At 30.2% G+C, this 23,005-nt stretch overlaps 3 protein-coding genes across 3 annotated transcripts in view; all 3 read right to left on the reverse strand.

Moving 5' to 3' along the window:
- The window catches only part of LOC119635119 (elongation of very long chain fatty acids protein-like), a 79,591-nt gene that overhangs the window by 54,797 nt on the left and 1,789 nt on the right, over positions 1-23,005 (reverse strand). The gene's annotated exons all lie outside the window — the stretch shown is intronic.
- LOC119634496 (elongation of very long chain fatty acids protein 7-like) lies at positions 179-1,580 on the reverse strand. The gene is made up of 4 exons (XM_038028709.1): positions 1,225-1,580; positions 920-1,110; positions 617-860; positions 179-528 (listed from the first exon to the last, which is right to left on the reverse strand). Exons 1-4 carry the CDS (start codon positions 1,271-1,273, stop codon positions 179-181), a joined length of 834 nt encoding a protein of 277 aa, XP_037884637.1. The 5' UTR covers positions 1,274-1,580.
- On the reverse strand, positions 3,955-21,826 carry LOC119635120 (elongation of very long chain fatty acids protein 7-like). Its single transcript, XM_038029711.1, has 5 exons — positions 21,678-21,826; positions 5,373-5,476; positions 5,109-5,299; positions 4,774-5,017; positions 3,955-4,711 (listed from the first exon to the last, which is right to left on the reverse strand). Exons 2-5 carry the CDS (start codon positions 5,428-5,430, stop codon positions 4,263-4,265), a joined length of 942 nt encoding a protein of 313 aa, XP_037885639.1. The 5' UTR covers positions 5,431-5,476; positions 21,678-21,826; the 3' UTR covers positions 3,955-4,262.

The raw sequence follows: 23,005 nt of genomic DNA on the forward strand, positions 1-23,005 counted from the left end.
AATTAAAAAATAAAAAACACATCCTTTGTACAATCGTTTTAATACAGTTGCACTTAATCGTTGTTATTAAGAAAAATTTATTAGTTATCGATTATTGATTATCTATACTACTTGTGTACTATATATATATATATATATATATATAATATGAACATATTTCCTTTTGCATCCTCTGCTACTAATCACATCTTTTAAACGTTCCATTTGAGCTGCTTCTAAGTATAGTATCATTCAAGCATTTTATATAAGTTTTACGATAAAAATCGATGAAAAGCCATAAAAAGATGGAGGCATTTGAAACCACATATAGCGTTATCGCGGTGGATAATTGACACCCGACAATAGCTTTTCCAGCCATATATAATAAGATTAATAAAAATTGACCTAATTGTATGCTTGTCATATATTTTTTCCACCATAAGAATTTTTGATATTGAGGACCCATGGCAGCGACTAGATAATAGAAATACATCATAACGTGGACCGAACAATTGAGTATATAACATAAACCAAACTCTTCTCTTCTGACTGAAAAAAAAAAAAACAAGAAAAAAGAAAAATATTTTTATATAAATAGTTAAAAAAAAAAAAAAAAAAAAAAATTATTTTTACTTACTATCCATATATTTAAGTACTATCCATGATCCTAGCACCATAAAGGTATGATGATATACATGTAAGAAAGTGATTTGATTTTGCTTCTTACGTAATATGAAAAATATTGTATCTAATAAATCAATTATTTTGCATACAATATATATCCAGCCAGAATCCGCTAATTGTAGCATATCATCATCGTTACGTTTTATTTCACATTGATCAAGGAATAAACTTTGTATGGGATATGATTGCTTGAGAGCCTAAGAGCAAGCGTAAGTCAGTGAGACAAAAAGATACATAATTCATGTCCATTATATACCTTAATGACCATCATTAAATTGTAAAAGATTTGTATGATATTGTATACTTGCAACGTTCGTCGAAGATTAAATGCTTTACGTGTTTTCATTAACGCCGGACCGATAAACAAAACAATCATGAGATATACGATTAATAATAATAATAGGGGCCCGGGCGAAGACATGAACAGCCAATCATCTATTCTGCTATCTAAAGTTGCGAAAGAATTATTACCTTTATGTGCAAAATTCTATAAGAGAGAGAGAGAGAGAGAGAGAGAGAGAGAGACAGACAGACAGACAGATTTCTCTACTTTTTCTTTACCTCTGCTTTTATTTAATAGCGTTGTCAAGTCACGCAGATTGTTCCGCATTTTGCATGGACTTTAATTCCGCTGTATATGTTGATGAAAAATTCTTCGAAATTTTTTAATGAAATTATCAGTTGATGAAAAATTATTTGAATATTGGGAGTTTAAAAAATTTGCAAATTTTATCCAAATTTTTCGCATTAATTTAATATGATGAACTACGATTGTATGTTTGTTTCATTTAACAACTTTCTTTAAAGTTCGTAAAAGGGGTTCGATCCAATCCACTTTCATATGCATTCGTCTCGATTTCTTAAAGATTGCGATTTGATGATTATGAAATCACAAAGATACATGGGCAGCCATCAGACAAGCAAACCGATAAACGGACAGATGGCCAAACAAGTTTCAGAAAGTAACAAAAGACGTAATCAGAAATAACTCCGTCTCAAGTCTTTTCACATGTTACATACATATATTCGTCTAAAATTTAATATACGAATGATCTAAAATAGTGAAGTCATCCAAGTGAAGTTTCCATAATTTGCACACAAAAACGCTTCATTTTTATATGAAGCGAATATCAAAATTTACTACGAAGTAAATAAGAGAAATATGCCTCAAGGTAAGTAAAATATTTTTGATTCTTTTTTGGGATTTTCTATGTCAATTGCAGCAAATATCTTTAGTTAAACCATTTTTGGTAAGACATCTTTAAATTTCAACTTTTCGTCATTCAAGTATAAGACGTTTTGTGTTCAGTTATATTCGATGCAATAAATACTTTTTGTTTAATATAATTTGTTCGCATGAGTAGATGAATAGGCAACGGATTGCGACTAACAATTCAATGGTCGCGGGTTCAACTCTCAAGAGCGTTTACGAAATTTATAGACAAATAAATAAATAAATATACATTTTGGACTTTTCCCATTTTCCACATTTTCCTTTTCACGTTCAAATGATTAGTTTTCAGTTCAGTTTTTTCTGTGTTAAGAGCGTATAGACAAGGCATAGAGCGTATCCACTTCTAAATGCAAGGATTATCGGATATTAATGATGTATTTCAAATGTTAATTATATTTTATCCTTTTATTTTTTTCATTACAATTATGAAATATGTTTCAATATTCAATAATATTGAAGAAGTGCATGCCAAGCCATTTATGCATTTCTGTCATAAAGCTACTTGTACTTTGATATCTTGATTTACATTTGAACATACGAACGCATATATATGTGTATCTACACACATATGCCCATGAAAAAACAAACTTTGATCAGGTATTTTCCAAATTGGAAAACTTCATGGCCGACATAAAACAGGGAGTAAAGCAAAATGTTGTTGCTTTGCTATGTTAAATAGAAAAAAATTTTCCTTAATCTCTTTTGAAAACAAAAAAAGGCCGCACAAAAGCTCTCTTATTAATGGCTAAGCACACATATATATAGAAATCGAGGACGAAACTTTCGATCTTTACTACGATCCTTCAACGCCTCTTTTGCTTTCCTTTTTTTGTGTAATAATAATAAAATCGGCAGAATTTTTTTCGGAAAAAACATACATAAGCACGATATAACTTTTGTAGAATACAAAATTTTTTCGTCAAAGCACTTTTAACTCAATGTTTTTAATTCATGTTTTAAACACTAAACATCACAAGATTTCTTTCGTATTTTTCCGCTTGGAAATCCCTGCCTAACTATCCTAAGTCAAATTTCACGTTTAAAGAGATGGAAAAAATTTTACTACTGCCTTCCAAGAGTGACGAGTGCCGCGAGGTGAAAATATAAATCTTAAGCTGTAGGTACGAAAGCAAAGTGCGATCCATCGATCAATAATTTCTCATCATAGGAATGTGTGCGTATTCCGAGATAATATAAAATCAAGGATCAAAAATTTAATTAATACATCATCCAACTGCCCTTGTAAGATGCTAGGAAGGAGGCTTATTATAGCAAAAAAAAAAAAAAAATAGTTTAGCATCCACTAAAAGCATAAATGCTGCTTAAATTCTATACTGCAAGCTTTACTATCGCAATTGAAGCGTTTAGAGAATTTGAAAATAACAAAATTTCATTTGAAGACGTTTTAATGGCATTTCCATTACAATGACAATGAACCTGCTTGTCAAGCTGTTTCAACATTAGAAAATATATGATTTACTGAAGCGATCAATCATCGAAATTAACTGACTTAGATGCTTTAGTTGTCAGTTAATCTCTTACATTTGAATTTGTTAGTTGTAACGGGAAAAGTTTATCTTGCAAATATTTTCAGGAATTTATTTCATGTATGAAAGGCAGAGATTGACAAAGTGTATCGAGTGATTCCACATAAGGCGAACAAAATAAGACAATCATTTATTGTCTGTCAGACCAAATAGTTTTTTTGATTTATGCCTCGTCTTTTTTTCACTTTTTTGTTGTGTTGTATTTTTTTTATTAATTTTTTTTTTTTATTATTATTATTATTATTTTTATTATTTATTTATTTATTATTAATAATACAGAAAATATGTTCTTTGTTTTGATTTTTAAATATTTTTATCCTATTTTGTAAAATATAGAGATGTGAGAGGAGAAGCTTTTTTTACTTCTACTCAAAGCAACACTAAAACTACAACTGATATTACTAAGCAACTATAATTACTTCTCTTACCCACTAATAGGCAGATTTTTGTTTTGTATTCGGTATTTTTTTTGTTTTTTCTTTGCTTAGATTTTCAACAAAAAAAAAAAAAAAAAAAAAAAAAATGTTCTAACTGAAGTTGTATAAAAGAGTAAACAAAATTTATAGAAATGTAACTATTTAGATAGAAGTGCTATACACTTATCGTAATTAGACTTAAGCTTAAACACAATAAGAAAAACAACTAAAAAAAATAAAAAAAATTAAAAAAAATCGAAAAGAAATATACATTAAAATGGGCAACAACAATGTTGCGATCAATAGATCAATAATTGCCAAATGAAGTCGAATACAAAGAAACTTGAAATTGTCTCAAGAATAGTTTTTTTTTTTTTTGCTCATAATTTTTTATGAATCGCTTTATTCAAGCTTCATTTCATTAATTTTGAAACAATTATTATTGTTATTGGCATCAATTAAACGTTTCATTTGATCGCCTTGATCTAGAAATGATTTAGTTGGTACACAACCTAAACCACTTGCTGCTCTTAATGCTGCTTTAGTCGCTTTATGATGAGCCTTGCTATCGCGATATGTTTTCCTATAAAAATTACCGAATAGATATAAAAACACTAATGTGTTGGCAATAAAGAAGAACGTAAGCGTTTTTGGCATATTGCAACCTTTTAGGGCAATGGTTACCATATAGATCATAATTAAAACGAATTGTATTAATTGTATGCTGGTCATGTACTTTTTCCACCATAAAAATTTTTGATATTGTGGACCCATTGCTGCTACTAAATAATAAAAATACATAATAATATGTACGCCGGAATTAAGTATGCCAATAACCACGCCCTGTTCTCCTAAAAAGATAAAAAATTATTATTAATAGGATCATATCCATATCGGACGTTCAATAACTTACCGGGCGCATATTTAAGATACATCCATGAAAATGTCGCAGTAACCGTATGATGATAGACATGTAAAAATGATACTTGACTTTGCTTTTTACGCAACACGAAAAATGTTGTATCGAGTAAATCAATGATTTTCGAGAAGAAATAGAACCATGCACCCGAATACAAATCTAAACTTTGCTCACGCGTTCGTAAAATTTCGCATTTCTTCGATAATAATGTATCCGTTATGCGACTCTCTTTCCAAGACTTGTCAAATTGATCATAAAAATTGAATATGAAAAAACATTTATTGTATTTTAAATAATTTATGAAATAATTCATTAATATTTCAATTTACCCGACGACACATCCATATTGAGTAACAAACTTGAAATGCATTATAAACAATCATCACGGTTTTCAAATTATACGGTTTACGATTTTTCATAAAAGCTGGACCGATTTTTAAAACAAATAATAAATAAATCATTACTATGGTTAGCACAGGTCCAGGTGAGCTCATCAGAAACCAGCTGTCGATAGTTTCATCTAACATAAATATGTAGTTTGTAGTTAAAATTTATTTCGTTTTCTTTTTTATAAGTTTATAAGCATAACTTACCCACACCTTTGGATAAAGTCAAGTAACGTTCATTGAAAACTTTCATATAACCCGTCATCTTCTTTCGATTTTATTTATTCCTTTTTTTTTTTCTTTTTATTTAACTAGAATTATCATAAAAACATTGTTACATAGCATTTGATATATATATATATATATATATAATAATTATATCCATCACCAGAAAAATGTATTAATTGTTTGATTTATTTAATGTTAACAATGTACACAGATGCGTATCACAAAGTTTAATAACTACTAGCAGTAACTAAAGGTTACAATGAAAAGTAAAGTTAATATCCGTTTGTGTGTTTATTTGAAATTGCGATTAAAATTTTCAGAAAACCCCTTTAATAATTGCATCTTTTGCATTACGTGCCACAAATTTTTTATCATTGATTAACAATGCGAAGAAACTAAACTCGACTTAACCTCAAATATTTTTTTACAATCGCAATTTCATAGTTTATCTTCAACATTTATTATTTCGGTTTTGTCAGCAACGATGCGAAAAAATACTCTCGGAATTCATTGAGCGCAGAGTCAATAAATTGAAGTTAACGAACTCGCACGACAGACGTACTCGTTTCTTCCAGTTTATTTGCTAGTTATACTTCGCAGTAAGATGTAACCCATCACTCAGTATATCTTCGTTTATATTATGGCGACTCTTGACTGCCGAGAAAACACATTTTTTTTAGAAGGTTTGCTAATTTCAAGCAATGTCATGCGGACAGTGATGAGGCTGACGTATTAATAGATAAAATAATATAAAAAAAAAAAATCTGCACCAAGTCGTACAGGGTCCGAACAGGAAAGTTGCATAAGTTAACTCACACCCTGAAGATGTCGAAAGAAAAGTCTATTCGGAGTGCGTGTCGCGTTTGCTTACTTTTGATTAAGAACAACGTCTTGGAGTCGTTCGGAAAAGGTAAAAAGCAAATGGACAGGAACGGAGCAGAGAGATCATCACTACACCCCAGAGTTCGAGTAGTTGAGCGGGCAGGAACCGGTGAAAGTGACCGAAAAGTCTAAAGTCGACTGCGAACATTGTGGCGTTCTTTTCCGCTTAGTATACTAAACGGCAGACAAATTTTCCTTGCGTGAAAAGTGAATACATCTACCATCGCCCTATGAAGAAGAAGCTTAACACTTTTTTTTTTTTTTTGAAGAAATAGAATAAACAGCAAACGCGTTCCGTTTTAACAGGCGAAGAATCGCCTCGGTCATTAACCTTTGTATGATAAGTTATACGATGTAATATAATCGCAGAACTTGAAATTTATTTCATTTCAAAGCCAACTGATTATGGAAGAAGTTATTCTAAATAGAATACTTCACGCTTCATATACAGGAGATATGTTAGATTTGTCGAGTGCTTTTAACGCTTAACAATACTCATTGAAGTCGCCGTACAATATTTATTGTATTCAATCATGTCACTTTACACATATGTGTACAGGTGTACCTGGCCACATGTTAAAATGTTGTCTAGAAGAATAAATTTTGTCGTCACTTGTTTTTCTTTTTCCACTCGCACCACTCTATGTTATGTTTGCAAAACAATCAAAAATCAATTTATGGGTATTCCCCCAAAATTACCAAACAATTGATCATTTTTCGCTTAAACTATTTATTTATTTCTTATAGCACGTATACAACACAGCATAAATTTTATTTTATAAATAACGCCATACTTACCTACTACGAAATCTGATAACAAATTCATTAGCATAAATTAAAAATATGATACGCATGTAAGATTACAATTTCAAGAATGTATCAATAATAAAAATGAGATAAAAAAGAAGAAGAAGAAGAAGAAGTTAGCTCAAACATTTGATTTAATCTCAGCTAAGTTGTAAGTCTGGAAAATCAACTAAATTGCATCAAGGGTTCGTCTTGTATATATGTACATATATATATATATATATATATATATATATATTAGTATATATATATATAAGTAAACCGGGGTATGTTAAATCATATCTGTGTGTGTGTGTCACGTTAATATTAAAACATAGTTTGAAAGATACGATAGCAATATGTTTGCCGCAGGATTAAGTATTTCTGACGTCATATTAGATTTTAAAAAATAAATATTGTCCGGTCATAATCGAGACGAGTGGGTGGAATGGTGAATCATTTGATGATTCTTTAATGCGGTTTATCAGTAGAAAGTCTGGCTCAAGAGAATGTTTATAGTTTTCTTTGGACTTTTCTGATCTCAACAAGGCACATTAACTGGTAGGAAAAGAAATCTTCATAGGACGATTAACACATTAATGGCATTAATGTAAGGAAATTTGTAGCAGTTACAGAAGAAGAAAAGATTTTGATTCCAAAGGCATTAATAGAAGCTGATACTTCCCATAGCTGCTATAGATAGCGAAATTAAACTTTTCACCTATCTTCCAAAATGACTTTAGTCGCTTGCCGTCTTTTTTTAAACCTATCATATCGGAAACTAGCTTGATTGTTTAGGCAAAGAGCCAAAAATCTGCATAGCAACTTCTGCATGCTTGAAAAGGTGAACAAGCGAAGAGACCAAAGAACGTAATGGTGGGCATAGCTGCAAGATCTCAAGCTAATAAAATTAGCATCTTTCTTAGCATCCTTAACCTTAACCCCAATATAATTGCGATCCAATGTTTAAAATCTCATATCTCTCAGATACCTACGCATGGTATTTTTTTTTTTTTAAATCCTTAAATGCATTTCATTTTATTTTTAATTTTTTTTAATTACATATTTTTTTTAAAAACATAATTTGAAAATTAATTGAAGCTTGAATGTAGGCAATTGGCAATAACATCATGCATTTAAGGGTTAAATTACAAAAATTTTTCATGTCTCAAAATTTGAATTGAGCTTTAAGTTGTCAATGGGAAAATTTTTCATGTATTTAAACAATAAAACATTACGTATATTATGGAACTATATACAGTAAATAATACAAAATGTTTTTCGTGTTAATGCCTTAATTGATTCAAAAACGAACACATACAATACATTCACATATATATATCGCAATTTTTCACACAGTTTTCTTAAATTAAGTGTAGAAGAGTTCAATGACAAAAGAATAAATTTTTTTTTTTTTTTTTTTGTTTATTTTGGTTAAAGTCAAAACCACGGTATTAATGAAACGTGAAGAATTCTTTATGCACCTGACATTCATTAAATGCATTGTACGTACATTGGCGTGTTTGCGCAAGCAGACGTTTAACGTTACAAAAGAACTCTTTACGTAGAACGCAAATGTAGACATCATCAACATCAAAACATTATACATTCAGTCATTTGTTTGTGATTCATGTTAATTTTATCAAGCCATTGGTAATATACATTAAAATATAAAACACTTTGCATCCTATAAATTTTGTAAGAAGAAGAATTCTTAGCCACACTTTTCGGCGAATGGATTGTACGCTTGTGCGTTTGCTTGTCTGTCGTTTGTATGCGTTTGTTATTTTTATTCGCCTAAACAAAAATATTAAAACTTCCTTTGGCCCAAGTATAAAGTGGAAAACTCGCATGGAAACCAGCGCATCTTCAACCTGCTATAGCTAACTAATGATAAAATTAAAAATATCGATAAAGTTAAACAACTTTTGCTGAAAATTTATGTACGACATTGTTGAAGACCATTATAGACCACAACCATTCCGTTTGTACTGTTGACTTGATGTACACTATATAAAAACCCGATAAACGATATTTAATCGATTCAACGAGTAATGCCGGCCCAATTCTATATTCCGTTACACACCGACTGTTGAAATTTTGAAAGTCAGAGAAGACACAAAAAAAGAAAGAAGAAAACGAAGCCATTACTGAAACGTTCGAGCCTTGCTTTTTTCTCTTTTTTTGTGCCGTATTTCTTATATGCAACACAATTTAACTATTTTTTTGACTTCGATAAATAACACATCAACCCTTACTATTGTTAAATCTTTATATATATATATTATTTATATCCATTTGTATTTATGTATAAGAGCTTGATTTTCCTGCCAGTTTTCTTATTGTGAAAATGCGTTTGTTTTATTTAATTTATTTAGTATTTTAAGAAACCTGTATTTATACGCGATTGTATTAGAAATCAAGCTTTAAGATAGAAGTCAAGGTAGTCATCTCTTCGCTAAAGTTGCTTTAAAAATCTTAAATGAATTTTTCGTATAGATTTTGAACATGTTTATCTAGCATAGCCGCACGACAAGAACTCAAGCAAACAAAAGTGTACTAATAACAAGCAAATGGAAAAACAATTCCACAAAACATTGCAATTAATTCGCAAAATGCAGCAAATATATATATATATATATATATGTATACAAAACATATGCTGTTAAACACTATGATGACTTTAAACAATTTCGTGTTAACTAAAAATCTTCAAAAAAATGTTTTTTTTTGGCAAAAGACTATGGGTTTAAGTTATTTTACAAGAAAATTGATTGTCCATTCTTAGTGACTCGGCAAACAAAGAAAAACAAGCAAGAAAGTTATATTCGGCCAGGGCCGAATCTCGCATATCCACCACTAAGCTTTTCGCATTCTACGCTCCAAAGTCGTTTATTTGATACCCATATCGCTGATATTGTTAAGAAGAAAGTAACTCGCCCGGTCGCGGCGTCTAACGTCATTTTAGAATTAACCCATTTTTCACATCTTCATTTCAGGAATGGACAAAATAGTTTCTGTCTCGCTTGCGTTATGATAAATAAACATAAAACTTCAAAGAATTGGAAAAAATAAGATTTAATCACTAGTAACTATGTGTGGGCATGGTCGCAAATATTATACGTAGGCCAAGCATTTCTGATTTATATATAAAATGGGAAGAACTTTATAAAAACTTTTTTTTTTGTGATTTATCACATAAGTCAAATGACGGAAAAGAATCTTGAATTAAGTCAATCCTAAACGAAAATTAAATTTTTAAATCTAGTTTCTTAAGATTATCTAAAATCCAAGCTCTTGAAAATAGAATTTCAAACCGTAGAAGTCTTATACTGAATCTTTCGAAATTTTTGTGGATCAGAAATGGGTTATGCTTCTGCATGTAAAATATAATTTGCTTGCATCGAAAAATCGACTGCCCAATGAAAGCTATCGATGAAATTCTTCCGTTCCGTCATAATGATAGCTAAAGGAAAATAGTCAACCGTACGCTTAGTGCGTTTAATCAAAGTATCACTTACTTACTTTCTTCCATTTTGAAAGATATTTTCTTTTCAAAAAAAAAAAAACAGAACAGAATTTTGTGCACGTCTTTCTGATTTGCTTTTTTCCTCTTTACCTGTATTCATCAACATTTGAACGATCATCGTTGGTATAAGCGAATTAATGCATTATTCAAAATTAAGTAATGTAAGCATTTGAAAAGCACTCAATTAAAGGTACATGGAAACAAGGCATAAACAAATAACGTGAACAAATATTTTGCTTTTTAACAGCGAACGGTAAAAGTATTTCCCGTAATAGTTCGAAAAGCTCATTACAAATATCTTAAATGGAAAGACGATATACGAATAATTCTTTGCTTACATACTACACAAATATATATATTTATTGTTACAACGTAGTAACTATTTGCTTAGAAGGTGAAAAAGAAGTTCGTGCATTTGATTTTTAATTCATTTCCACAGGAATGGCTTCAAAGTGATCTTGAAAAATAAAAAAAAAGAAGAAAACATCTCAACAGTCAGTAGCTAATCAAAGCTTTAGCCAAACATTTAAAAATTTTTCAAATATTTTCACTCACAAATCAAGCGTTATGACATAAAACAGAATGATTTACAAGAAGTTCACTGATCTGCCGTTCCTGCCGTTCCTGTTACATTGATATTAATGAAAAGCTAATTTTGTTATATAACATTATGGCTGATCGATGAAAAGAATCTTTTGAAAAATCTATATGGTCCCATTGAAAGTCAGATTGCTGGAACACCTGGAATTGATCGGATGATAATAATTCAGTTGAAAGTCACATATAAACCAAAAATGAAAAGACGAACCGAAATTTAGTCAAGGAGCTTTTAAAGAACGCACAAGGAAATCCGTGGCTCTATGAAAAGTACATAACTGAATAAATTGCTTATTAAGGTTTGAATTACTGTAAATGAATGTCTTTCTCATCAAACGAACAGAAAAAAAAATTATACAAAGATGTTCATGTTCGGTTCTACTATAAGTTCAGGATGTGACATCCTGAGTTGAGATCAAGGGTGTTCAGTATTTACAGTATGGCAAAGATATTTTCCCGTTTGCTTCTTTCTAAAACTATTTCATACAATTGCTTAACGTGAGTGTTTCTTAAGAAAAGTTATACATATACATATTTCTCATTCACTTACTTTTAAATGGCTAAGTGAACGTTCGGAGTTAAATCTCTTAATCCTACATTCTATCCTTTACTTATATTTACACTCTACAACATTTGTGCAAGAAGGTATATTAAGTTTGTGTGGCTGTGTGCAACATTCCCCAGAAGAATTTTAAGTAGATCCACCTTTTATTAAACCGATCGATTCTCAGCCATTTTCCAAACCGCTTTAAAACTAGTCCGTCCATCTGTCTGTGTGATATCTATCCATTTGCTTCTGCGCCCAGCTTACAGTTGGAAAATTTCCGAGAAATTTTCACAAAATCTTGTACGGTAAGGTTTTTTTACCTCAACGCAAATTATAATTCCAGTTGAGAACATTTTTCTTGGGTAAAATAGTATTTTGGCAAACTAAATGAACGTAAAAACTTCGACGTGGATAAAAAACTCGCTCTTCGCATAACGACAAAGCTTTCTTTTACCATTTAATGATAACATTTGTTAGTGACAAGTTTCGACTCCAGGGATTCACTGTTCCCTTCCATTCCCATTTAAGTAACCTAACTGTTTTTCATAGTCTTTGGTAAGCCTATGGCAAAAAGGTTATAACCTAAAAGGAAGACTCATATTAGTCAATATATTTAATGGTAGTTGTTTGACCTTGCCCTACTTTTTTGTATTAGGTTATGAGTAACTTTAACTTTACTCTAATCTCTGTAAACCTATGTAAAAATAAATAATCATTAGAGGAAGGTTTCAAGATTTTCTGAAACGATAATTCTTTTTCATTTGCCGTAAACATAATCAATGCTTAAAATATCGAAAACGTTGTAATAATTATCTGATCGTGTTGTGTATTAGTGACGCACCCATTTTTAAAAAAATTTATGTAAATAAGGTTTCTGATTAAAGTTCATAAAACTGAACGACAATTTGTTGTTTTCATTTTTGTTTTTGTTTTTATAATAAAAACTTATAGTACAAGTGAATGAACTTCTCATATATGTGCGGCAAATACTGAATATTAAATATATACAACGAACTGGTCTTTAAAAGGAAAACCAAATACCAAATAGAAGAACTTTCTTTAAATAAGAGGAGATCAAGAGTCTATGAAATCTTTTCTTTTGGCACATATTTATGCCCATCAACGAGGCATGGGAGATACATTCATTTTGTCATAACATTTGCAACACGCAGAGGTGAACTTTACAGGTACTGCAATGTGCAATGTGTGTTCATAGTCATCGTACAGCATCAAATTCTGATTCGATGAGGACATATTTTTCCGTTTATCGGAAGATCTATCTATCTATTGGTCTGTGCATGTCTCTATGGTAAACTTACTCCAGTTTGCAAAAATTAACACATCGGACCGAACTTAGTAAAAGCAGTGGACGTTCTTGTACGCTGTTCTTTATTTAAAATTCTTCAATCACGTCAAAGAACAGGCTTGCAGTGTAGAATAAGGTGAAAGCACTTGTTTTCTCAAAAGAAGAACAGGCTTGCAGTGTAGGATAAGGTGAAGGCACTTGTTTTCTCAAAAGAAGAAAAAAATTCAAAAACTAAAAATGATGCAATATATACATGTGAAAAAAATCGGCCACACCCAACCAAACTTATAAAGCAGTAAAATTTAATATTTCTCGAGGTTCTTTGAAATAAAATTGATGCAAGCATAAAAAATTCGGTCACAGTCAAATATTAATATTTTGTTTTTTTTGTATTTTAATATAGCTCTTGATCATAAAAACTGTCAAAGCTTATAGATCGTTCAAACTATATAGTTAATAAAATTAGAATAGAAATTTTTAAATTAATTCTAATATTGCATCATGTTTATGCAAAGATCAGATAAAAAGATCATTCATCCACATATATATATATATGTATGTGGCACGCATTTAAATATATATATATATATGTATAAATAATGTATACAGATATATTATATGTATAATATATGTATGTATAATATATATATATATATATATATATGTATATATATATATAACTGATTGTCGTCAGTAAACAATAGCAATATTTAACTAATTTTAATAACTAAATAAATATTTGTTAATTTAACAACATCATTATCTGTTGTAAAGAAGAAAATAAATAGAAGAACGTATAACACTCTGAGCACATTCGCATTCGCCTTAAAGTGAATTTTGAATATTCATCTTACACACGATCAATACGTTTAAAAATATCTAACTCATAAATTGTGCAATCTCATTGCAAGCTTAATGCGATCTATGGCTAACATATGGGAAATATTATATATGACAATCGACTGGGGGATTTTTTCCTATCCGCGCCACATATTTAAGTAAACTAACAGATTTATCGAATGTTAATAAAGCAAATTAATATGTATAGGAAGTTCTGGAGCCTGAATAGAGTGTAAATAGCGAGATACTATATCTACCAATCTATCCGTTTATTGAATCGAAGATTACGACTTGAAAATTTTGTGTTAAATTTAATATCATTATTTTCATATCACTATTGTTAGATCAAGATGAAAAACCTGTCCAATCTGCGCCCAAAAGCTTTCTTTTCGCTATTCCGCGCATTCCTAAGAATTGCATTTAGATTATATGAAAATAGAAAAGGCATATGTTCGGCTATGACTGAATCTTTCTCTTAAACAAAGAATTAAAAACAAAGGGCTAAAAAAAAACGATATTGGGCGCTTGGCTGATTTTGTATCATTTTTATATACACACACATGGAAATGTTTATCATTTTTTTTATCGTAGTGATGAGCAAGAAATTCAGTTAGTAATTTATGCTGCACCATAAGGGTCCTTTGATCGATTTGGCCCATTTACATGCCCATCAGCATGCGAAGCCGATATCACTTTTGCTGCCAGGCGAGTATTCTCCGCAGGCAAAATTTGATGCATTATATGCTAATGAATGTCTATTACACTTTAAAGCTTCCTTCTGCGTTTGGAACATAAGTCCTAAAGTAAAGCCCCCATCCCCGCGCAACTTTTAGTTTCTGAATCTGAACTTATTTCGTCTCCTTGATTGTTACACGTGCTTCGTAACTATTTTAAAACTGAAATAACAGATATTTTCTGATTACCTGTGTCAACGGGAGTAAATCTCTTCAATTATGCTCTGATTGAGACAACATAGCATTTTCTCAGTAATTGTGGCTCTTTTTTGGTTGTTTTAGAAGGAATGATGTATGGTACAATGGCGTGCTTACAAATCGGTTTCGCTTTGACTTTCCTACCTTTACTTTCTATTTCATTGATACACAACAAGGGTAACTTTCTTTTAAAGGGCTTCGAAGATTATAAGGGCATGGCTTATTTATGGTTTTTACTATGAAAACAAGGCGCCCGGTGGCTGTGACGAGCTAGAGGTGATAGGTTAAAGATGAATCTATGAATTTGATATGCATTTCACATTCATTTTAAAATTCAATTATCGTATTGTTAATTGGTAAATGTAAATAACTTATGACGGAAGAGATAATTGACTGTAAAATTATTGCATTTAAACTTAACGTCAACACATATCTATTTACATAAACTATTATATAGTATCGCTTATTGTAAGCGTGTGTAAAAACACCGAAACAAATTTTTTTAAATACAATTTTAATGATTTATAGTTTATATCTTGATCAAATATGTTTTTAGATCGAATCTATTGCTAACTGCTGTGCTGTTCTTCCTTCTATTACTCTAAAATGAAAATCATTTTCAAATTAAAATTAAGAGAAATTAAATTTGTAACCCTGCAAGCATAACATCCCTTTCGTTCACTATAGCAAAAGGCTCACGGTAGTTCAGTAAGGCCAACACGCTTCAAGAGAAATCCGCATATTTACAGGGGACAAGATCTTAACGGGCAGTCACAGTGAATTTTTCGGAAAATCGTTTTTTTGTTTTTTTTTTTTGAAGGCTTAACAGATTCTTTTAAGTTTCCAAAGTGTCAAGAAAAAACTTAATAATTGGAAGAAATTTTGTTTTTGGAAATATGTTGCAAGCCCTCTGTGAACACTAACTGTGCCCAAGAAGAAACATTTTTTTAAATATCTTGGCTTCTAATCTCTTTAATCCGGGAACGGCATGCATTTACAAACAAAAGAACGTTAATGTAATTTAAGCTCATGCACAAAAAGGACTTGTTTGTCATAGCGCGACTAGTATAGCTGTCGCTGAATGGTCTAAATTTTGAAAGCTTTTTGCATTGCCTTCAAGACAATCCTAGCGAATCGAGCTGATGGTTCCAGAGGTCTGTTTGAGCAAAAAGTTTGCAAAGGAAGGAAAAAGGAAAAAGTTTAGGCTCCGCGCAGTAAGTAAGTGTCAGATATTTCGTTCGTTTCTGTCTACAGCACAATAATTTTTTTTTTTTTTTCGAGTCCATTACAAAACCTTTACATATAACATTCTAAAGAGAAAATTCGCGATAAGTTAAGCTAAACGTTATTCATTAACCACTCATTGCTTTTTTTTTGGTCGAAAACTGTGTATGCGTGTGTGTGTGTGTGTGTGTGCGTAAATAAATGTTAATTCAAATAATCGAAATGAAAGTCAATACTTTAAAGAGTTCCCGCCATAGACAGATAGATTAAGTGATTTCGGTTAAAGCGCCGCAGGGCCTGGCTCAAGTGTTGTCACTTATTAATGTTTTACAAAAATAATTTTCTTTTTTTTCTTCATTACGCAAGCAAATTCTTAGTAAGTCCTGAACATTGCTATTTTATTACTTTTTTCTTTTATTTATTTTATTTTAATCGTTTATTTAACTAAACTAACCAAACTAAACTAACTTAAGAAAAATAAATGTTTTTCCTCGATGTTTATTACGAAACTATGCATAACTTTCAACTAAAAAGATTAAAAGCAAAATTCCTAAGCAATAGTTTTACATATACTAGTGTCCTTACTTCGAACTAATTCTATGAGATTTTTTGTAATAAATAAAAATAAAATTTGATAATACTTTTTGATATATTTCCGTAAGCCGTCAGCTTTATTAGCTGATAGGAAAAACAATTAAAGTCTAATAATTATAAGTGTAGGCCATAAATGTTAAGTTTTTTTTTTTTTTTTTTTTTTTTTTTTTATGCATTTCTCTGTATTTCATTGATTACAAAACATTTAGCCGACAGAGGCCTACCTAAAATGTTTGTACAAAAAAAAAAAAAAAAAAAAAAAAAAAAACAATTCATAAAAATAGCATAAATTAATTATCAGTGATTTTTGGGAATTTCTCAGTACAGCTGTACACATTAGTTCGAAGAGCAAGCTTTAAATGTAACATTTGATCAATATCAAGCAAGCAATAAAGAAGCATGCGGAAGATGGAAATTCCATAAGTGTTTTTACGTTTTTATTGAAACACTATTTACGAAAAATAATGGTATACTAATTTCATCATTTTGTTTGTTACACTTAAAAATACCCATTAAAGGATCTGTAGAAGATATGAGAACTGTGTTAACTTAAAACTTTAAGTCGAGATAAACATTCGTTTAATTGGTAAGAATTGCTCTGAATAACTTTATTAAAATAGAAAATAGAAGAGAGAAGAGATAACCTTAGGCTATGTGCGTATGAATTGAATGAGTTAAATGAATATACTGGGCTTTGACGCTCTATAGAGTGAATCCTTTTCGCAACAAGGCTGGCATATAAGTTCTATTGCACTCTTGCTTACTTTACCAATGACGCAAGAAGTCATTCTGTTCATATGATTAGAGTTTCACTTTTTATGTTTAAAGTAAATAAAAATGCCATGTAGCTTAAAAGGGGACGTTTATCCATTACTGGTTAAAATTGGTAGACTACAAATTGATGCATATATAGAAAATTGAAATTTAAAAATTCCAGAGAATTATTTACAGGGAGGAGTTAAAAGATTATCATCTTCAGAAAATAAATATAATTTCCTTATTACAAATAATGCAAGGCAGGCGAAAGCTAGTATTTGTAAAAATAATTTTTTATGCATTTTTTCTTTTTTTTTCTTTTTTTGTTTTTAATTAATATATATATTGAATGAAATCTTGTTTACCTTCGATGATAGGTATCCAAAATTCATTACTTGTCGAACGTAGTAGTTTGTTTGTTTTTTTTTTTTTTTTTTTTTAATTAAAAACATTTTGGCAAAGTGCGTATTATATATGAGTTAAATGGACACCTTTTAGCTAAACATAAAGACCAGCAATGTCAATAACTTATACGTACACAAAAACAAGTAAATAAACAAACAAACAGACAAACAAAATAAGTAATTCGAGTTTGGAACGACTTAGCAATGACCTCAATTTTTCCATACAAAAATCTTAATGTACAGCAAGAAATAAAGGTGGCCTAAACGTAATGATAAAGGAGGAAGATTCAAGGCATAAGAGGCATAAATTATTTTAAAATTTCTTTGTACTTTAAGCTATGGGTAGATAATGAAGTACGTATTTACCCACAGGCTCAGGATAACAGGTTTTTTCACTCAAATGTATTTTCCCGAATTTTAAGTGATATAACGAATATACATATACCCCGTCAGTAAGTTTAGTATAGTTTTCTTCATAATATGTAAGACAACTAATAAGCAACCAACATAAATAATAAATAGCTTCGTTTATGCAGATAAAAAAAAAAAAAAAAAAAAAAAAAAAAAAAATTTTAATTAATCATGTTTTAAAAGATTCTTCTCTCATATAACAAACATACAGCATAGGTATGCGTATATTTATATCATATGCATATATGTTTAAGATTAAATTTCATTCAAACAAAAAAAAAAAAAAAAAAAATACAAAAAAAAATATACAAAAAACATTTATAAAAAAAAATATTTTTATTGTACAATTATGAAATCTGTTTTGCATTATGATGACTGTTCATGCGTCAAGTGGATTTGAATACACATCCGCTTGGTATATTCGAATATTAGAATACGGTAACAGCACTTCTCTGCGTATATGGCGATGAAAAGGTTACTTCTCTATTCAATGTCTATATGAAACTTTTATTTATTTTTTTTTCAGTTTTATAGTTAGGCAAGTGCCCGTATGAGTGAGTATTGGTGTTATGATTTATTTATGATTGAATTATTTTAATGAAAAGTTAGCAAAATTTGAATGTTTATAAGCACAGGTAACTTTCAAGACAACCTGTTAGATGATAGAACATTTTCAAAAGTGTTGTACTTAAGTGCCTTGCACTTTTAATACCATTTTTATTAGTACTTGTTTTTGTTAACGATAAGTACGTATTAGGTTTACATGTTACGAGTGAAATACTTTGCCTTTTTACATGGTTTATACATTAGTTACTTGTATGTAAATATATATATATATATATATATATATCGATAGAACGCCCAAAATGCTGAATGCGGTATAGAAAAGACGTCAATATATTGAAACATGCTCCGCATGCTTAATGCGAATGGATGCGTTGCGATTAAACAAAAGAATTTTTTTTTATTTTTACATTTTTTTTTTACTTTTTTTTTTTGTAGGTTTCGTATAAACTAATGAATTACACATGATTAGCAACTATTTAGCAGTTGTTTTTAGTGTGCGAAAAATTTTATGTAAAATAAATAAATTAACATAATATTAAAATTAAAATGCTTATTGAATGATCAAAAAGAAAAAAAAAAAGTGCCGAACGAAAATGGGAAAAGATAATTCTTATGTCCTTCAGACAGATGCCCGAAAGTATACTTGTGTACATTTACTAGTGTCATTTACTGTTTGTCCATCTCTCCGTCTGTAGTTTTGCGCTCTTGTAATATCTATAAATCGGTATGTTTTTTGCTCATCGTCTATTCGATCTTCCTCTTCCCAGCGGTTACTGTCGATTCATTCACCTGGCAATTCGTGTGCTTGTCCGACTACCATTCTTTTCATTTTCCTTTGCTTGACAATCAATTATCCCACGCTGCTCTTTTATCTATTTGAAAACCCGTCCACGACCTGGACTTCTATTGTCACATTCATTCAATCCGGATTTTATAACGCTAACCATTAGTTTATCCGTTCGTCCATACGTCCTTGTATTCACTGGACCACTCGCATTCCTATTCGCTTGAATGCCTATCCTTTCAAGCACACATCTGCTCGTCTGTCTGCTCGACCTCCTTCTATCAGTTTTTATGTCCGCCCAACTATCCTTTTATATGATAAAATATTTTCCCATTTGTATATCCATCGGCTTGCATATCTGTTTAAAGTGGTACAGTGTTACCGTTATCGTCGGACCACACAAACATCTATCTATCGTCCGTGCGCTAATCATGCATCTACAGGACCATTCTTCCATTTGTAACCAAGCGGGCCAGCCGTCCAATCACCCGTCCTTTAATACCTTTGCAATCTTCTTGATCTCCACAGCCGACTATTCCTCAGTCTGCTGATTATCCATTCACTTGTCTCATGTTGTAGCGAACTTCCCTACTCGTAAATTTATTCACCTTGTCATTCATCTAGAATCTCCAAGCATATGGAGAGTTTACCGAAGAAGTTACTTTCAAGAAAGAAAACTTTGCACAAACTCATTACTCAAAATTGGAAATGGTATCAAAAGCGAAGTGGAACATAATAACGAACGGAGGCGCAAACATAAAAATAAACAAATGGTTAACTAAATCTTTTTTTTTTCTATTTAGCGGACATAAGTAATTATGTCTATCTGAAAAGTGTTCTGTGCCGTAGCGATTTCTTGTTTCAACTATGAAGTCTAGTCCTAAGCTCATAGCGAAAATTTCAAAAGTTTCCAATAAGAAAAATATCGAGACATTTGACTATCCCTGTAACTCTACATACATTAAATATATATTGCAGTTTATTAAGATCCATCTATATTTGATAGAAACGGTTACCTTTAAAATGAAGAAATGGATCGACAAGCATTTTTGAAATTAGAATCTTGACAAAGGCATTTCACAAAACACTTCTCACACATATTTACATCTACGGCATCCTTTATATACATATTGCATGCATCTTTTTATAACCTTGCGGCACGTTTTTTGACTTATCGGAAATAAAAAAAAACTAATCATACGTTAAGTATTCCGACTAATATTTTCCTAAAATGTTGGCAAAAAATTTAAGTCTCGTTTTAATGGTTAACGGTATTGCTGTACCGCCGAAATCGGCTTTAACTTATGTGGAAGAGGAACGAAAAAACGGCACAATTGCGGAAAACATTTGTCATAATTTTGCCGAAAAATTTATTCATCTACGCAAAAATAAAAGAAAGTCTGCAGTTAACTAAAAAATACTGTAAGTAATTTCTTGTTTTTTTTTTAGATACAAATTTTTTCCTAGGATTTATTATAAAAAAACTTTGCTCACAATTATTATTACATTATAAGAGATTTTTTTAATTAACTTATGATATGATTATCTTTAGCATGAAATAGCTATTGAAAATTATTTTAAAAAAAAAATGCATAATTTTGTATGTGCGCGCATTTGCATAGAAATTCCGATGTTTAAAAAAAAAAAAAAAAGTTAATTAGAATCTTGAGACAAAGAAAATAATATGTAAAAATTTTGCTATACGAAGAAGAAGAAACACTTTATTTATAAAACACTATATAATAAAGCATTAGGTTAAGGTGAACAAGAAAATTGCACATTTAAAAAGACGCATTCACAGGCATATTTGCGCACACACATCGAAAATAATTAGAAATCGTTAAGAAAAACAATAAAACAAAAAATCCAAGGAAAAAAAAAAAAAAATTTCAATAATCAAATTTGACTTTGACATTAATAATTCCATAAAAGGTCCATTAGAAAAATTAAAATACAAAAAAAAAAAAAAAATACAATAATACAAAAAACAAAATAACGCATTCGATAAATAAGTTAATAAATTTTAAATAAAAAAAAAAAACACCAAACTATACACTCGCACACGCATCCGCAAACATTTGCTTATATACTTCATATATACACTAAAATATATCATATAACTCACTTGGGTTCTTCACTTCACTTAAATGTATATCCGTTTCCGTTTATTTATTTACTTGTTTTTAAGTAAAAAAAAAACACCAAAAAAAAAAAAAATTGAAACTTAACGTTACTTTATCCGTTAGATTGTTTTAAGATATCCGTCAATTTTGGTTGCCAAGAAGATACTAACTGATATTGCTCGAACCGTTTTCAATAAAATTATACATAAATAATTTATATATATATATATTTCTTATTTTGTTGTTTTTCAAATAAAAATTTGTTCTCATTAAACAAAAGAAAAAAAAGGAAAGGAAAACAAAACTAAAGAAAACAAGAAAAACACAAAAATAAGAAACGACACAAAATATTCATTCGGTATGTATGTATGTATGCAAACAAATGCAAAGATTTTATAAAAAAATATTAAGCCAAACTCACTAAAGCTTCAAGCCACAAACAAGAAGACATGCATGTCGATCATGTAAAAATGTGTTTCCCACATGCTACCTGTTCGAAACGAACCGTTTTCGGAAGAAGCAAGTTTGAAAGCTAATCCAACCGATATACATATATATATATATATGTAGAAGTTGCATAGTTATAAAAATACTTGCATTATTATACTAGCGATGAGATGGTCAAGGTAAAATGAAAAAATTTTCAATTTTTTTCGCTCATGTTAACGCTAGCGCGTTGGCTCTCAACTTATTTGCTTCACTATCCTTAAGTTTATGCATATATATGCATATGCATGTATTTTATATAAATACAAATATATTCTTGTGTTATAAGACAGGATGAAAGGATTATATAAAAAAAAAAGAGCTTAATTTCTGTTAAACCAGTCATTATATTAAAAATTATATATATATATATATATACCATAGAGTGTTTTTATATCGTTACTTTAATATTATTCTAAACGATCTACTAAACGATTTTAAAAATATAATCTCTTAAAAGAATAACGTCGCTTATATGTTTTGCAATGAATTCTGAACTATTACAGAAACGATCTTTATATAAAGCTAAAAAAGATGCTTGCATAAGATAAATATGTATAGACATGAATATCTCTTGCATATGGCCTAACCGATTAAACATTTACGATCGCTTTTATTCTAATCTATATCGCTAATGGAATTCATTCCTAAATATTAGAAAAATTGTTCTAATGAAGTTAGAAGCGATAGTTGACGTCCTTGAAATTTTAAAATAGAACGCGTAATGAAGAACTGTGCTAAGCGATGTAGTGCTGAGTATTTAATGAGGCCTTTCTATCTTTTTAAACAGTCAGTTATCATAAGACTGTATGCTATAATGACGAAATTGCACGCATTGAAGTTC

Source organism: Glossina fuscipes, unplaced genomic scaffold, assembly GCF_014805625.2.
Source record: "Glossina fuscipes isolate IAEA_lab_2018 unplaced genomic scaffold, Yale_Gfus_2 3, whole genome shotgun sequence".
In the NCBI taxonomy this organism is placed as follows: Eukaryota; Metazoa; Arthropoda; class Insecta; order Diptera; family Glossinidae; genus Glossina; species Glossina fuscipes.

Coding starts and splice junctions, on each gene's coding strand:
- LOC119635120 (XM_038029711.1), bottom strand. CDS start 5,430: ATGACGGGTTATATGAAAGTTTTCAATGAACGTTACTTGACTTTATCC. Junction 5,300..5,372: donor GACTTTATCCAAAGGTGTGG/GTAAGTTATGCT, acceptor TATTTATGTTAG/ATGAAACTATCGACAGCTGG. Junction 5,018..5,108: donor CAATATGGATGTGTCGTCGG/GTAAATTGAAAT, acceptor CAATTTGACAAG/TCTTGGAAAGAGAGTCGCAT.
- LOC119634496 (XM_038028709.1), bottom strand. CDS start 1,273: ATGCGGAACAATCTGCGTGACTTGACAACGCTATTAAATAAAAGCAGA. Junction 1,111..1,224: donor GCTATTAAATAAAAGCAGAG/GTAAAGAAAAAG, acceptor TCGCAACTTTAG/ATAGCAGAATAGATGATTGG. Junction 529..616: donor AGTACTTAAATATATGGATA/GTAAGTAAAAAT, acceptor TTTTTTTTTCAG/TCAGAAGAGAAGAGTTTGGT.